General features: G+C 32.5%; 1 protein-coding gene across 2 annotated transcripts in view; it reads right to left on the bottom strand.

The window, feature by feature from the left end:
* Nucleotides 1-17,773, bottom strand: part of LOC149901906 (sodium channel protein 60E-like) — an 88,359-nt gene that overhangs the window by 11,860 nt on the left and 58,726 nt on the right. For both annotated transcript variants that reach the window (XM_090110786.1, XM_090110785.1), the window contains exons 4-7: nucleotides 14,074-14,266; nucleotides 13,555-13,774; nucleotides 7,925-8,059; nucleotides 7,482-7,699 (exon numbers count right to left, since the gene is read on the bottom strand). In XM_090110786.1, coding sequence (XP_089966912.1) covers nucleotides 7,482-7,699; nucleotides 7,925-8,059; nucleotides 13,555-13,774; nucleotides 14,074-14,266 — 766 coding nt within the window. The remainder of the gene's footprint in view (nucleotides 1-7,481; nucleotides 7,700-7,924; nucleotides 8,060-13,554; nucleotides 13,775-14,073; nucleotides 14,267-17,773) is intronic.

The raw sequence follows: 17,773 nt of genomic DNA, 5'->3' as shown, positions 1-17,773 counted from the left end.
TTTGCGCGAAGTGACAGTAGTACCCACCTCAACGCTTCGCTTATGAGGCGTGCAATAGATCGCGAGTATCTTTATTTAGGTACTTACATGGAATATAACTAGTAATAACTCAGTAGGATAATTATTTATTAATTACATGTTTACCTATGCAATTGTCATTACAAAGCAACATTGTCTGGCTATTTAGCATCTCTTTAATGATTTTTGTGCGATTTCCTTTTGTTAAATCTTTACTTACTTTCTTAAATACACTTTAAAACAAATTAACCGAAGAAGGAAACTAATTTTAGCTTTCTACTAAGACCCAGAACGTTAAAAGCGTCGTTTACGATAGTAGCCTTTGTAAACATTATTATCATGCTAATGTTCCCTACGTTTGTTGACTTTTTAAATAGGTCAAACAAGATGCAAGTCGGGTTGAGTATACGACTGCATCCCCTAATGAATTAACGATTAGACTTTTATGCATAAAAACGAACAAAGGCACTTATTCTGAAAGGATGGGTGATCTACTAAGGGGATGTATCGTGAAGTAATTGTACTCCTGATGAGAATAAAATGTGTTTGTCTATTTTTAACATTGTAATATATTATTAAACGACATTCTTTTCATAAACGGATATTTGGAAAAAAAATGCAAACAAATAATTTTAAGAGTTTCAAATGTTCGTAATATCCCAGTTAGTTTAGTTAGGTTAGTTTTATTATCGGGGAAAAGCATCAACTTAAAAAAAAAGAAAACTAGCATTAGTGCTTTTAATTATTTCTTCTGCTTTATTTTTCATGACTGTTAAAAAGCTTTTTTTAATGCAATATTTCAGTATTGATTAAATTAACCATGCTGTTCTACTTAATTACAGCAAAGATGTAAAAATCTCCGCTCTACCATAATGCATTGTACCCAGAAGAATCTTCAAAAGAAAACGAAATAATTGCAGGCTTTGTGTCATTATTAACAGCTGACACGGAATTCAGAGTACCTACGACATTTACTTACGTCATTAAAACTACGGTTCTACAATCGATATTAAGCATCGCGCTCATGCAAGCAATATTCGCCGAGTAAATTGAGCTCTTCCAACCCACTGGCTTTACGATTTTAGACCCGCTGCACTTCAAGCAACCAGAAAATTTTGCTTTGAAATTATTCGTCAATAAATGCTGCTAATATTTGCAAAAGTGCCTAAGTTTATCGCAGTTTTAGAAGATTTATCTGTAGGATGCATGATGATATTATTGCATGTATTTTTTAATTGATGCCTTAGCTGATAAACACATCTAAGTGTTCGTTTTATCATTATTTTATGGTATCGATTTTATTAGTCATGCTGAGGAATTAGTTTAATAACTAAATAGCATTTCCACAACCGTCTTTCATTTTTACACGCTTTATATTAGCTTCACCTGTATGTTTGTATGTTTGTAACCGACTTCTTTGGGCGCGATTTTGACCCACTTTAAACGGTCAGATTTCGTTCAAACTTTGTAGATTTATTGAGGACCGATGACAATACACTAATTTGATAAAATTTTCTATTTTTAAGTTCGGTTTTCTATAAAAAGCGTGTTTTTTAGTTTTTTTTAAACTATTATTATTATTCTATAAATCGAATTCTGATTGGAATTGCATTGAACATTATCAAGGTACTTCTCTATCGATATTTTGAATATGTGCCTAGTACAAATACACAACGAGAAAGCAAGAAAATAAACATTTTATAGAATTTGTTGAACTCATATTGTCACATCTATAAATTAAACTTGCATAACACTCCGCAGAATATTACAGAATTGAAAATGTCGAGCGCGGCTGTGAATATTCATTTTTACACCTGCCGATGCAACAATCTAGGTTTAGTTTATACGGTGGAAAAATGTCTAAATGCTTTCGTACTTTGCGTAATATTCCGGTCGTTGAGCGGCGGTCGGGGCGTGCGATGTGGAATGGTTTCCTCGTCGACTCACAAGTTAAGGTGGCCATATTTCTGGACATTGTATGCGGGACTTTTTTTAACAGTTTGGGATTTCTGAGCAGATTTTTCAGACGTCATCAGATCCTTAGGAGGGGGAGGGGGGATGAATATGACTCTCCAAACGTATTGCTCAATTGCCAAGCAGTTATTCAAGTTTATTTCCCCTTGTTCGCGCAACAGAAGTGATACTATATTGATGTTTTATAAGTACACTTTTTTCCACTTTTCGCGTAATTATGTGTTTGTGTTGCAAAAAAAAAAGAAATTGCAGGACATACGGGACGCATCCAACGGTTTACGGGACTATTTTACTGATTATAACAAAGGACATCCATCATTGCGGGACGGTCCTGCAGAATGGGGACGGTTGGCCGCCTTGTCACAAGTGGCAACAGAAGATACCGCGATGGATCTGGGTCGATTGTCGACTGTGATTACTGTTCACTGTTCGGGTTCCACGTGTGACGAAATTAGAGTGTGTCAACCGTCGCTATTGAATGTGTTATTGATGTTTTGCGACGCTTACTGTTTTGATAAGTCAAAAAAGCTTTCATTTTGGAGTAAATAGTCTAATATATACTAGCGGCCCGCCCCGGCTTTTCCCGTGGTACATGTTTTCTCTCCATAAGAACCATCCTCGTACTCTGAATATTATAAGAATAGAATTATTGAAATCGGTCCACCCGTTCGCGCATGATGCCATGACCAAGGAAAAGCAATATAACATACAAATTATGTAAACGATTGCTCTATTTAAATACATAGTCCACAATTCTTTTGTATTAAATATTCAACAAAATGTTTCACATAAATATAATGGAATAAATAACTACAACCCGGCAATCGCAAGTCACAGTTTTATAACTAACATTATAGCCTGGGCAGTAATTGCTTTGACGGTAATAAAGCTTCAGCTACGAAATGTAGCCAAGTTTAAAGACTGAAGTGTTCAAATGCACACAAGTTGAAAGTTTTACTGTTTGAAAACGACCAGTTTTATAACAAAATTGAGTATGTTTAGCTAAACATTTGGTTACAATAACAATGATTCCAATTTTCTACAAATTATTTCCTGGTTCAAAAATTTTACGAAGAAATTCGTAGGAAAGTTTATTAGTTGGTGTGCTACATTAGTATAATTCTTTTTGAGGGTACATGGATATATTTTTACACGCTATCATGTATGTATAACAAACAAAAACCATGTCTAAATCTTCTCAATATTACCTATACCTAGTACGATAAAAGATACCTCATTCTTTATTGACACTTTATTCAAGCGAGCGGTTAGTATGTTATAGCATAAAAGGTTATTAAATCTACCTTCGTTTTACCGGTCAAGTGACGCAAAGATTAATACAGGTAAACGGGAATTCCAAATTTTCTATCAGAACCACACTCTCGACCTCCTGTGTGTAATTACATCTATCTGGATCATGGAAGAGGCTTATACGCTCGTATCTGATTAATTAATTAAAGTATGTAATATGAGAGCTTAGTTCATATAATGGATAAAGCCGATATTCAGAGCAGCGTGGTTTATGAAATTTTATCATGTTTTCGTAAACGTATATTCATTGATTTTACAGGGGTCCCTTAAAAGATACTCATACTAACTACCCTTGGTGGCTCTACTTTCATGTAATATATAAATTTTTATCTTATAAGTATTTAAAAGTAAGGACGTACGTTCAACAGTTGTACAAACTCAAATTGAAAAAAACATCCCTATTTTCTCTGCCACATTTTGTTTACACTCATTCCTATAGCGACTTTTATGACGCAATTTGGAAAACAAGAAAGCTGCTTACGTGTAAATGCAAATCTGGAATTGCAATACCAAATCTAGCTTAGCACTATTCCGGACAGGTCGGACTTTCCTTTACCGGGATTTTGGAATTAAACCCATTCGAGTCAAGCTTTATTTATTTTTCTTTATTATTTGTTTGAAGTAAAAGTTTATGAAAATAATATGCTTCATGAGTTATAGATATTATTACATTGTTAGGCTATTTTTCAATTAATAGGTAAGTGAAATATTAATTTTGTTATTTTATTAAAATCAATCGGTATTGAGGACACGGTACTTTCCCATGTGAATTCTTTTAAAAATATAGAAAGACTATTAAGCTATAGGTAGATATTAATTTATTCTTAAACTTAAATATCCAACAATTAAAATTTCTCAAACAGTTCATTATTTCGCGGTTTCTGTTAAACCACTATCTCATTAGTAATACTTACCTACTTCGTTTAACTTAATGATAAATCCAGTTTCATTTAATTATTCGCAATGGGAACACTAGTTCACTTTGTACACCGTCACCTGCATTATCCACTCATTTAATTCAATACGGATTATTTAAAGTTCGTAATTACTGCTGATAAATTATTAACTAGTTTACGCCTTGCATCCACGGTGTTTCATAATTGATGTCGTGTGTGCTGTTAAGCTTGATGTAAACTCTTCATGATTATGAAAGTTAAATCTTGTGTGTCTAGAATTAATTATCTGTAAAAAGCTAAAGTAAGCTAAAGTATACTAAATGGAAAACATTTTGATTCATATACATACATGATTCACTATGCATTCTAGGTACTATGTAGGAACATTGGGCTTATTTAAGGTTTATAAAAATTATGAGTTATTTTTAAAGCTCACAAACTTTTGTATCTAAATGCGAACATATATTTTTTATTGCGATCAACCATTTAGTAATAACAGTAATAAGAACCGAACTGAAGTTGAAATAAAGAAAATATTACATGTGTTATATATGTTAATAAGTGCATCCATTACAAGTTTGGATAACAGAGGTCCACGTTTTCTGGTTATGTTGAACGGAACGAGAACGACTTATTCTTCCTGTCATAAAAACGAAGCACGAGGGAGAGACAGTCCCGCATTATACCAATGTAATAACTAATACACATATTTAAACAATCACCAGCATAATTTTATTTGTAGGAATATCTTTTTTAGGCTAATTATGTTTTGACTTTTGAAATAGATATTTTATAAGTTAAAGCTTTCTACAACATATTATTAATTCATTAAATTAACAATTCATGTAGTACAGTATTAGACAATCTGGATTTCTATAAAAAAATGTAGGGAAAAGATCTTCCAAACATTGTCACGATAACGTTTACAATAGAACAAAAGCAGTACAAGAACGCAACCCACGTCTATGAAAAAGCCATAGCGACGAATATAAAAGCAATGTCATGAATGTAATGAGCAGATTCTATCAAACAACATTTGCCAATTAGAGAGACATCACATTTGGCTCTAGTTACTAAGCATTAGTAAGCCGCAAGTGGTGTAATATTGTACAGAATAGACACCTGCGTTTCGCTTGGATTATAATTCGCCTTATGTTTATTAATGCAAATGACTAGTTGCTCTTTTTGGTATTATTTAATTTAAATTTATGGTAGAGTTAAAGTAATAGCAGTAGTATAGTACTAGATTTTAGGAATTTTTAGCGCTTATTAAATGCTTGCTACTTTTAATGGACTTTAAAATCGAAGGTTTCCACACAAGTATTCCACTTTATGTTGTCGCGTATTTTCACCGAGTTCTCTGCTAACTGTGGACCAATTTACAAAATATAGTTTTTTTTATTCGAAATAATATACCTTAATACCTTACACTGTCACTGGAAACACCGACTTCGATTTAATGTAAATCTACGAATTGTACTACTTCTCGTAGTAGGTACGAATATTGAATAAGAATTTCATGGAACTGTTTCAAGTAAGTATACCATATTTTTGAAACAATTTATACCGCAAATATTATTTTCATAAAAAGCAAAATATAAGTTATAAAACCACATATTATTGTAAGGATATAAAATACAACGCGACATAACCTCAAAATGTTACTTATTAAAACGACAAGTCGTTTCCAAATTCGATCGTACGAAATGTTAGTCGTAATGAAAATGGTGGTATTTTATTACCTATACCGGAGAACGTATTTAGTGTAGTACTTTAAGGTGAGTATAAATTTTGTTTTATCCCCAATGTTGTTCTCGCTAGAACGATACTTTGTTACGTTAACACAGATAATCTTAAGCGCTTAGCTTTTTGCGGTATGCACGTAAACGTGGCGTAAACTCTAAAATATTTTGTTTGTAGATAAAGATGTACAAATTATGTATTGTGCTTAAAACTGCTATTCCACTTAAAAAAATTATTTTAAATCAAGTTGGCAAATGCTAAGTATCACAGAAAATATTATTTCTATACCTGAAAAGAATCTGATTTATCCGTTTGATCCCCTCGATTGAAATTTATGCGATTACTTTTGAAGACATTCATAAAATAAACTGATGCTAAAGATAGGCCTGCCTTCTTTAACATTTTTCCCCAGGCGCCTAGCTGACTTTATTAACGAAAATCAAATATTCATCATTATCAGCGACATAAAAGACGTCATCTGACGTGAAGCTATAAAAACTTTACTAAGTTTTCGCTCCGCGTCCCTTGAGTGGAAAATTTAGTCTACGGCACTTTGCATCATTACGTAATAAATTTTTTATCTTAGTTCAACATGAAGTCTCCTGTACTATACGTCGCGCTAAATAGAATAGAGCGAGGCTGTTAGTTGGTAATATGTTATGAATTTAAGATACAAGAAGATAGGCGACTCATGCTTACGATGTGATAGTTAAATGTATTTCGTGCAGATTCTCGTTGTTCACTCGTTCTTCAATAAATTATCTATACTAATATTATAAAGCTGAAGAGTTTGTTTGTTTGTTTGTTTGAACGCACTAATCTCGGGAACTACTGATCCGATTTGAAAAATTCTTTCGGTGTTAGATAGCCCATTTATCGAGGAAGGTTACCTATAGGCTATATTTCATCACGCTACGGGCAACAGCAGTGGAGCCACGGGGGTGAAACCGCGCGGAGCAGCTAGTTAAATATAAAATGCAAAATAGTATTTTATAACGACTTTTATAAAGATCGTATTACGATCTTTATAAAAGTCGTCTTGTAGGAACACCTCTTTCACGTATTGTTTTATAAACTACGGATATTATATTATTCTTTTAGTGTAAAACAATACAATTCCTTAAAGAACGTTGGATTTACACGTTACTGTCTACGTCTCACTGTGACACGTCAAAATCCAAACACGTAAGCGGAATGTATTGTTCAATAAACGCGTCATGTGATACGATACAGAACATTATTTGTTATACTTTTAGCAAAACTGATTATTTTATATTATTGGATCACTGTTTCAAATTACTTATAGCAAAAGAAATTATTGCCTTCATTACAAATATTTGAAAAATATTTTTTTTTCATTAACCACTTTTAAAGACGCTATCTTATCCATATCTTACCTGCTAGAATCACGTGGTGTACCGTCTTGCCTCTCTTACGTCTCATCGCTCTTTGTCTGGATTATGAAGCAAGTAATAGTCCTTTCCTAGCGTTAATACGTTTCTTACCAAATTTATCGAAACATTTCGTTACATTTCTTACCTATTAGAATCAGCAGCGGTTGAAGTAACAGCATGATGTACTGTCTTGCCTCTTTTGCGTCTCCTCGTTCTTTTTCTGGAGTATGAAGCAAGCAAGAGTCCTTTCCTAGCGTCGATGCGTTTCTTCTTGTCTTTAGCGAGTGTGCGTACCGCGAGCGACGACGGGTCGAAACTGAAGGTTGAATCGTCCCGGTGCTCGTTTAGGTCTTTTTTTCTTTCCTGTATTAAAAAGCATTTTAAATGTATAGAAATATTTTTGGTCATATTTTGTACAAGTTTGGTTGCTTGTACTGTAATATTACACAAATTGTAACCAAATGCAACAAATTACTATTATTCTAAGCACATTTAATAGTATTCTAAGGCTATAATATCAGCCTTATTTATTTCATAATCGCCTTTATTTCATAAATGCCTGTAAAATATTTTTAATTACAAAGTTACCTCCTGTGTTATCTGCGATTCCTCTTCATAGCTCAGCGCTACGACGGCCAGCATTAGGTTGATGAGGTAGAAAGATCCGAAAAACACAACTACCGTGAAAAATGACACTGACATCGGACCGCAGGATGATAGTACCTGAAAGAAACGAAAATATACCTATGTACTTTAATAAAAAATAAATATTGTAACTGAGTTTGAAAAAAATATGCTATAATCTCCATATCCAACAACAAGAAACTGAATAATAATCTCGTCAATTAGTAAATAAGTTAAATTTTTTTTTTAGTTATTCATTATTACCATGGCTGAATATTTGAATTTTAATTTTCAGCGTCATCTTGAAAAGAACAAACATAATTATTTAATTAACAAAGTTTATTCAGTACCTCTCAGTGTTTGTTCCCTTAACATTAAACATTCAGGAGTTGCATTGAAAATACCTTGTTAAATATAATTTAAACAATTCCATTACTACCTTGGAAAAGCATTTGATATTCCACATCAGAAATAAACGTAAATTTATACGAATTATAAGGTTTTTCTTGTATGAATTAACGTTAAGCGCGCTACCAATTACCCTACATTTGCCTAATTCGATAGCGGTCTAACCGACCCTTATTTTGGCTTGTCGTTTATATCTGTCCTGAAATAAACAAGGGCTTACACGTTTTATCGCATTTTATTTTGGACTCATTACAGTTCTGTTTTTTTGCTATTGACTCTTGTTTAATTACTCTATGTGACGTGTGTGAACTAGCGGGCGTCCGCAGTTTCGTTCGCATATATTTCTTAGCAAATGAAATAGGCCAGTAGAAATCGACACTAAAAATCCCTAAATTCGCAAAGCACGATGTAGATTTGAATTTTTGGTATGTTGTTTGGATCAGTTAGGGTGATGTAAATCCCAATTTGCAACTTCGAAAAAGTTGTGCTCGCTGCGCACCACGTGATAAACTGCGAAAATTTTGGACTTTTTTCACTTTTTGCTCTAAAAGTCATAAACTATGCGTTTCCGACAAGTATGATTCAGTACATAAATTAAGGTTATTAAATTTGCAACAATTTCAGCCTAACCGCAGCTCTCTAAACCTTATAACGACTAAACTGTGGCCATTCGAAGATGGTTCATTTTTCCGGAAATATTGAAATTTTTAGTTTTGCTCCCGTTTGAAGCAAAATATTGGCAAAAACCGCTCGTTCTATGAGAAGTTCGTATAATAAAGTTGTAGTGTATTTAATTTTCTTTCATAAGAGCATAGAACAAAGTCTGCGAGACAAATAGTTCACTCACAATATCTGAAAAACAAAAAGAAGGTAGAAATAGATTTTTAAAGAATTGAAACTGAGGGCATATAAAATCATAAAAAGGATAATACTTTTTCATTTGCAGTATAGGGTATTAACAAAATTACAAAGCTAATTAAATTTGCAACAATTTAAGCCAAACCGCAGCTCTCTAAACCTTATAACAACTAAGCTGTGGCCTTTCAAAGATAGTCAGTTTTTCCCGAAAATTTCAAATTTTTAGTTTTGCTCCCGTTTGAAGCAAAATATTGGCAAAAACCGCTCGTTCTATGAGAAGGTCGTATAATAAAGTTGTAGTGCATTTAATTTTCTTTCATTAGAGCATAGAACAAAGTTTGTGAGACAAATAGTTCACTCACAATATCTGAAAAACAAAAAGAAGGTAGAAATAGATTTTTAAAGAATTGAAACTGAGGGCATATAAAATCATAAAAAGAATAATACTTTTTTATTTGCAGGATAGGTAATTAACAAAATTAAATTTTCTACAACTTTATTTTATGACCTTCTCATAGAACGAGCGGTTTTGCCAATATTTTGGTTCAAACGGGAGCAAAACTAAAAATTTGAAAATTTCGGGAAAAACTGACTATCTTTGAAAGGCCACAGCTTAGTTGTTATAAGGTTTAGAGAGCTGCGGTTAGGCTTAAATTGTTGCAAATTTAATTAGCTTTGTAATTTTGTTAATTACCATTATCCTTTTTATGATTTTATATGCCCTCAGTTTCAATTCTTTAAAAATCTATTTCTACCTTCTTTTTGTTTTTCAGATATTGTGAGTGAACTATTTGTCTCACAAACTTTGTTCTATGCTCTAATGAAAGAAAATTAAATGCACTACAACTTTATTATACGACCTTCTCATAGAACGAGCGGTTTTTGCCAATATTTTGCTTCAAACGGGAGCAAAACTAAAAATTTGAAATTTTCGGGAAAAACTGACTATATTTGAAAGGCCACAGCTTAGTTGTTATAAGGTTTAGAGAGCTGCGGTTTGGCTTAAATTGTTGCAAATTTAATTAGCTTTGTAATTTTGTTAATACCCTATACTGCAAATGAAAAAGTATTATCCTTTTTATGATTTTATATGCCCTCAGTTTCAATTCTTTAAAAATCTATTTCTACCTTCTTTTTGTTTTTCAGATATTGTGAGTGAACTATTTGTCTCACAAACTTTGTTCTATGCTCTAATGAAAGAAAATTAAATGCACTACAACTTTATTATACGATCTTCTCATAGAACGAGCGGTTTTCGCCAATATTTTGCTTCAAACGAGAGCAAAACTAAAAATTTCAATATTTCGGGAAAAATGAACCATCTTCGAATGGCCACAGTTTAGTCGCTATAAGATTTAGAGAGCTTTAATTAGGCTTAAATTGTTGCAAATTTAATAACCTTAATTTATGTACTGAATGATACTTGTCGGAAACGCATAGTTTATGACTTTTAGAGCAAAAAGTGAAAAAAGTCCAAAATTTTCGCAGTTTATTATTTGCGTATAATCTTTTTTCCTACTTTCCCAAATTTTGTAATTTTGTTAATTACCTATCCTGCAAATGAAAAAGTATTATTCTTTTTATGATTTTATATGCTCTCTGTTTCAATTCTTTAAAAATCTATTTCTACCTTCTTTTTGTTTTTCAGATATTGTGTGTGAAATATTTGTCTCACAGACTTGTTCTATGCTCTTATGAAAGAAAATTAAATGCACTACAACTTTATTATACGAACTTCTCATAGAACGAGCGGTTTTTGCCAATATTTTGCTTCAAACGGGAGCAAAACCAAAAATTTCAATATTTCCGGAAAAATGAACCATCTTCGAATGGCCACAGTTTAGTCGTTATAAGGTTTAGAGAGCTGCGGTTAAGCTTAAATTGTTGCAAATTTAATAACCTTAATTTATGTACAGAATCATACTTGTCGGAAACGCATAGTTTATGACTTTTAGAGCAAAAAGTGAAAAAAGTCCAAAATTTTCGCAGTTTATCACGTGGTGCGCAGCGAGCACAACTTTTTCGAAGTTGCAAATTGGGATTTACATCACCCTAACTGATCCAAACAACATACCAAAAATTCAAATCTACATCGTGCTTTGCGAATTTAATGTTAATTTCCACTGGCCTAAAAGCTTTTTCATGATTCTTGTGAACACACAAAATAACTGCCAAGTTTCATCACAATCGTTGTTTCTTTTTATTTGAAGAAATGTAAAAAAATCTACAAACCATCTTACTAACTACCATCACGTTATCGTTGAGAATTATAAAGCTTTTTATTCGTAAGAGCATTAATATTTAGTAACTTTTGCTAAAATATCTATGCTATATAATATATACTTATGCATTGTATCTATTCTAAGCGTTTATTGATTAACCCTTCCTTTTTAATAACACGGACTTAAAGAGAATAAAAAATATGTAGGTCGTACGGTTTAATAAAGAGGTCTTTTATTTTGACTTGTAAACAAAAGAAAATTTTAACGAATATAAAAAAAAATCTAGTTGCTTAAAAGTTGTTCTGAAAAATTTCATACATGCGTAAGCTGGATTTTTCTCTTAAATTTATTTACTAACTTTATCATATTGAATATCATATAATAATGAGTGCCACAAGGGCCATCATGTCCTTTTTAATTAATTTTCACAAGCGTTACATCCCATATACGGTTACGAAGCCTTTGTTGTGGTAGGACCGCGGGTGTAAGATAATATGTAGCGAGGGATTTTGTTTGATTCTCCGAGTAATACTTCGCTATATTATGAAAACATGTTTTGCTACATACACCGAATATACATTTGGAGCAAGCTTAGGGTCGGCTATCTTCTTATTAAATCAAGGTCCGGGTTAAGTGTAGCCTAAATGTTGACGTTGTCTCAGAAATTTGCTTTTTTGGTATCTTATGTGCGTAAATAAAGAACGTAACAGATAGTCTCTGTAGATAAAGACAACGACCAAACATAAGCAGATATTACACAAAAACAGAAAATTTATGAATAATACTAAATTTTCCACATAAGGTTCTTCGAACAATTCGTAAAACAAAATTTAATCAAGAGTGATGGACGTTCAATATCAATGTTTTGTCAATGGTACTTGTCTAAGATATTGTCGAGTCATGAATAGCCTCTTCGTTGACGTTGAGTGACTTGTGGCTGCATACGCAAGATAATTGTAGGCGACCAGGCAAGTAATGAAATCCTAATAGTGCGTTACCGACTAGTCGCATTGCGGTGTTCTAGAGCATTTGCAGTGGTTACTACCGACGTAAGGAAAGCAATTGTGTCTATGTATAGTTTACATTTACGTCGAAGTTTATAAGTTTAGTAAAACCACGTTAATGTGTGTAATATACAAGAATTTAGTACAGACCCGGCTACGAAGCAACGCGTAGCGCGTAGTACGTCTACGTCAAAGCGTAGCATATTGAATGTAAAAGTTTATTCATGTGTAGGTTTGCTATATGTAAAACCATGTAAAACTTAATGTCTGAACTGTAAAAAAATTTGACACAAACTTTAAGCTGCGTAGCAACGCGGAGCGCGTAGTACTCCTACGTAAAAACGTAGCACATCGAATGTAAAAGTATATTCATTTTGTTTGTTTTCCATGTAAAACTTGTTAATGTGTGAACTATACAAGACTTCAATTCAAACTTTAGGCTACGTAGCATCGCGTAGCGCGTAGTACTCCTACGTATCACATCGAATGTAAAAGTTAATTCATTTGTTTGTTTGCTTTACGTTGTCGCGTGAAACAGAATAGATAAATACTTGTAAATATTTAAAAATTCACAGAAATTTCTATAAATACCGCAACCGTCTATATCGTGTAAACTGCAAATCACGCCAAGTCATGTAAAATTGAGCTGAGTCAAGTTACCGCGATAAAAAATCCCTGCCTTGTTCTATTAAATGCCATGGTCTTTATATTGACTATGTTAAGTAGCACCAGTGACAGAAAAATCATATTGTTGTAAAGTAGCGTGTTTTTGGCATAATGGGAAAAGGGTTGTTAAAATATTATAAGGCATTTTGATATGAATCAGGTAAAACAGGGAAGGGACGGAACGAAAGGTATGGATGAAATTATCTATGCGAAAGGACTGATAAAATAAATTATACGAAAAATACATATGATATTACATTAAATGCTTATTTAACGGGATTTAAATGATTTATCTTTAAAAAAATATTTAGTATTATCAATGTACCTCTATCGAATTGGGATGACCTGTATTAATAGTATTTATAATGTGTTATGTGTGTTAAATAAATAAATCAAATCGAAATTAATGAATAATTACCTGAACTAGGTGACTTACCATATTATAGACATTTTCCCAGTAATCCAAAGTAATGAGTTGGAACGTAGTGAGCATGGACCAGAGGAAGTTATCGAAGTTCGTGTATCCATGGTTGGGGTTCGGTCCGACACATAAACACGTGTATTCCGGTGGACAATGTCTGGCCCCGGTGAGATTTCCACACAAAATAGGCAATTCTTCATCATTCATCATCCAGTGTGAAGGGTCCTTTATCCACCTGCGAAAAATTGGAGTAATATAAGAAAGGAAATGCGATTTTTTGTTATTTTTATAATGATATGACATATTATTTGTTACCTTACTTTGAACCCTGACGAATGTAAAATATCTTTATTTATTTTTATGAAACAATAAAAATTGAAGCGGGTTACACTTTATCAATTACGTATATCTATAAACAGCTATCAAATGTTCAAAAGCTTCTATACAAATTCTATTCACACAAACAATTGTACCCCATCCCTAGAGAACAACACAAGTTAAAACTCTCTCAAAGGTAATAAACAGTTCACTCACTGTGCCCAAAGTTCATCTGTGAAGTTCTCTCCCGCTGGAATAACCAGGTTCTTCACGCATTTGTTCCTCAGTTCCCCCATGTATACTTGCAGGGCGAATAATGCGAACACCATGAGGCAGAATATTGTGAGCGTCATTACTTCAGCTAGTTGCTTGAACGAGTGGAGCAGTGCGTTGATGATTGTTTTTAAACCTGTAGAAACAACATGAGTATTACTTATAGTAGTTTTAATAATAAAAAGGTATATTAATGCTGTATTTAATAGATAGATATGAAATATTTTCTTAAATTCGTCACAACGAAGTTAAAATGTTATTGTACTGTGCCTGATGCCACAGTTAATTGCAAGAAATAATTTTTTCTGTTGTATTCATTGAGATATACATATGGAGACGACACCGCCTACATCACTTATGTTCCGCTCAACATAAGCCATATGGCTTAACTGCAAGCTCATTTTTTATTTGTTTTAAAGTGAAACGCATCAAATATGCCTTCGTGTGTGTTACGATATTGCACAAATAATACAAATAATACGGAAAAGTGACTAACATAACTTTTCATCGGTAAGTACCTAACTAGATAATAATTTTTAAAACTTAGTTAGAGCAAAAAAATGGCGCACAGATTTTGTTCGTGGTGTCTCCTCCATACGTAGTAATATTAACTCAATGGTTGTATTTAAAAAAAAAATGCTTGATATTATAGTATGACATATACAACAAACGGCAATAATATTAGATATGGATAGTGTATGGTAAAATTTAAATAATATAATGGACATGTTTGATAATTATTAAATGAGCAATATGATTTAACATTTATTTTAATAATTTTTAGGTCAAACGTATTTATGAAATGTAACATTTTATTTAAATTATTTCATTAATAAAACAGTGTTCACTGAACACAACAATTTTAAATTGAATTAATCAATTATCCAATCATGTTTTTAAACATATTATTGTGGGAAATAAGCATTTATTTTGGTATTTGTTTTACCGATGTTAATCTTGGCTAATAACTGAAACAATACAATTGTGCTTACAATTCCAATGAAAGTTGAATTTCGTAAACAATGATATACAATTCATAGCCGATTCGCAGGCCAATTAATAAAAGCACTTTAGAGATTCAAAACTTGATGCCAATTAGAAGACAATATGACTTGTTTGCTACAGTTTAATGAAGGAATCGCATGAATGCTTTTTAATCCATCAGTCCTCGGAATCACAGACACAATAGAAAATCTATTGTGTCGCGCCCCGATCGGGCCTTACGGTGGTCAATGGGTTAATCTTTAAACCGATATATCCAACATAACGTGCATAATCTTTAATACTAGGTGTATTCATACGAATATAAATTATTTTAAATATCTTCATTAATATGAATTCTTATTTTTCAATTAAAACAAATGTTTACCTACAATATTTATTTTCCGTGTAGGAAGAAGTAAACAATTTGACCAAATAAATTCACCGTTTGTTACCGTAGATAAATTTAACTGTACTTAATGTTTTATTTATTAATTGACTACTTCAAAATATGTCATCAAATCGTAACTATACCTATACGTTTAATTAATTAAAAACGATGCATAAACTTAGTCATAACTGACAAACACGATTTATTAAAACCATCTTCGCATTTTGTGGCAAAGAACTTTGCTTTTGTAGACCTTAATAATAGGCCAGTAGAAATCGACACTAAAAAACCCTAAATTCGCAAAGCACGATGTAGATTTGAATTTTTGGTATGTTGTTTGGATCAGTTAGGGTGATGTAAATCCCAAATTGCAACTTCGAAAAAGTTGTGCTCGCTGCGCACCACGTGATAAACTGCGAAAATTTTGGACTTTTTTCACTTTTTGCTCTAAAAGTCATAAACTATGCGTTTCCGACAAGTATGATTCAGTACATAAATTAAGGTTATTAAATTTGCAACAATTTAAGCCTAACCACAGCTCTCTAAACCTTATAACAACTAAGCTGTGGCCTTTCAAAGATAGTCAGTTTTTCCCGAAAATTTCAAATTTTTAGTTTTGCTCCCGTTTGAACCAAAATATTGGCAAAAACCGCTCGTTCTATGAGAAAGTCGTATAATAAAATTGTAGTGCATTTAATTTTCTTTCATTAGAGCATAGAACAAAGTCTGTGAGACAAATAGTTCACTCACAATATCTGAAAAACAAAAAGAAGGTAGAAATAGATTTTTAAAGAATTGAAACTGAGGGCATATAAAATCATAAAAAGGATAATACTTTTTCATTTGCAGGATAGGTAATTAACAAAATTACAAAGATAATTAAATTTGCAACAATTTAAGCCTAATCGCAGCTCTCTAAACCTTATAACAACTAAGCTGTGACCTTTCAAAGATAGTCAGTTTTTCCCGAAATTTTCAAATTTTTAGTTTTGCTCCCGTTTGAACCAAAATATAGGCAAAACCGCTCGTTCTATGAGAAGGTCATAAAATAAAGTTGTAGAAAATTTAATTTACCTTTTAATTGACCTTCTCATAGAACGAGCGGTTTTTGCCAATATTTTGCTTCAAACGGGAGCAAAACTAAAAATTTCAATATTTCGGGAAAAATGAACCATCTTCGAATGGCCACAGTTTAGTCGCTATAAGATTTAGAGAGCTTTAATTAGGCTTAAATTGTTGCAAATTTAATAACCTTAATTTATGTACTGAATGATACTTGTCGGAAACGCATAGTTTATGACTTTTACAGCAAAAAGTGAAAAAAGTCCAAAATTTTCGCAGTTTATCACGTGGTGCGCAGCGAGCACAACTTTTTCGAAGTTGCAAATTGGGATTTACATCACCCTAACTGATCCAAACAACATACCAAAAATTCAAATCTACATCGTGCTTTGCGAATTTAATGTTAATTTCCACTGGCCTATAAACGTATCTCAACATTTCAGTCAATACAGTATTGCTTTGAAGCACCTCTTTAGTTCGGGGTTTATACTTTTCAAATATTGCTTTTATCAAACATTGTTGGTTTAGAGAGATTGAAGTCTAGACTTCTATGAAATGGATAAGAACTTTGCAACAATAATATCATGTTTTACGAGTCAAATATTTTTGCATTGTAACAGCAAGAATTTATATCTATTTATGCGAGTTAGTTGTTGTTTCGTTTCGTTATATCTTATGAATTATTAATAACCATTTTCTTAAAAAAATAAAGTAAATGATACATTATTACTGAATACAACTTTAAAATATATTGAAATGTTTTATGAAATCAATTTACATGTAATCTAACTGTACGTCGGCTTGCTTCCGAATGTTATCAATCTCCATTAATTTTCAATATCACAAAGAGAAATGAACCGCGAAAATAATTTATGTTCTACATGTCATACAGAAAATATCAATTAACACATTGCATTTGTGCGATCATTTCATTAAATATCAGATTTTATTCATAACTAGCGGTCCGCCCCGGCTTCGCCCGTGGTACATATTTCGCAATGAAAGGTAGCCTATGTTCTTTCTCAGGGTCTAAAGATTATCTGTGCCAAATTTCATCAAAATCGGTCCAGTAGTTTATGCGTGAAAACCCATACTTACATACAAACCTTTCCTCTTTATAATATTAGTATAGACTAGCTCCTGTTGGTCTTACCGTGATGATATATATACTAAGGTACCTTCCTCGATAAATGGGCTATCTCACTCCGA

This window comes from Colias eurytheme, chromosome 16 (assembly GCF_061535395.1).
Source record: "Colias eurytheme isolate Ceu_HAF_F1 chromosome 16, ilColEury1 Martin Lab GWU primary, whole genome shotgun sequence".
Lineage (NCBI taxonomy): Eukaryota > Metazoa > Arthropoda > Insecta > Lepidoptera > Pieridae > Colias > Colias eurytheme.
Note: the sequence above shows the minus strand (reverse complement) of the source record. Positions and strands in the feature narration are given on the sequence as shown.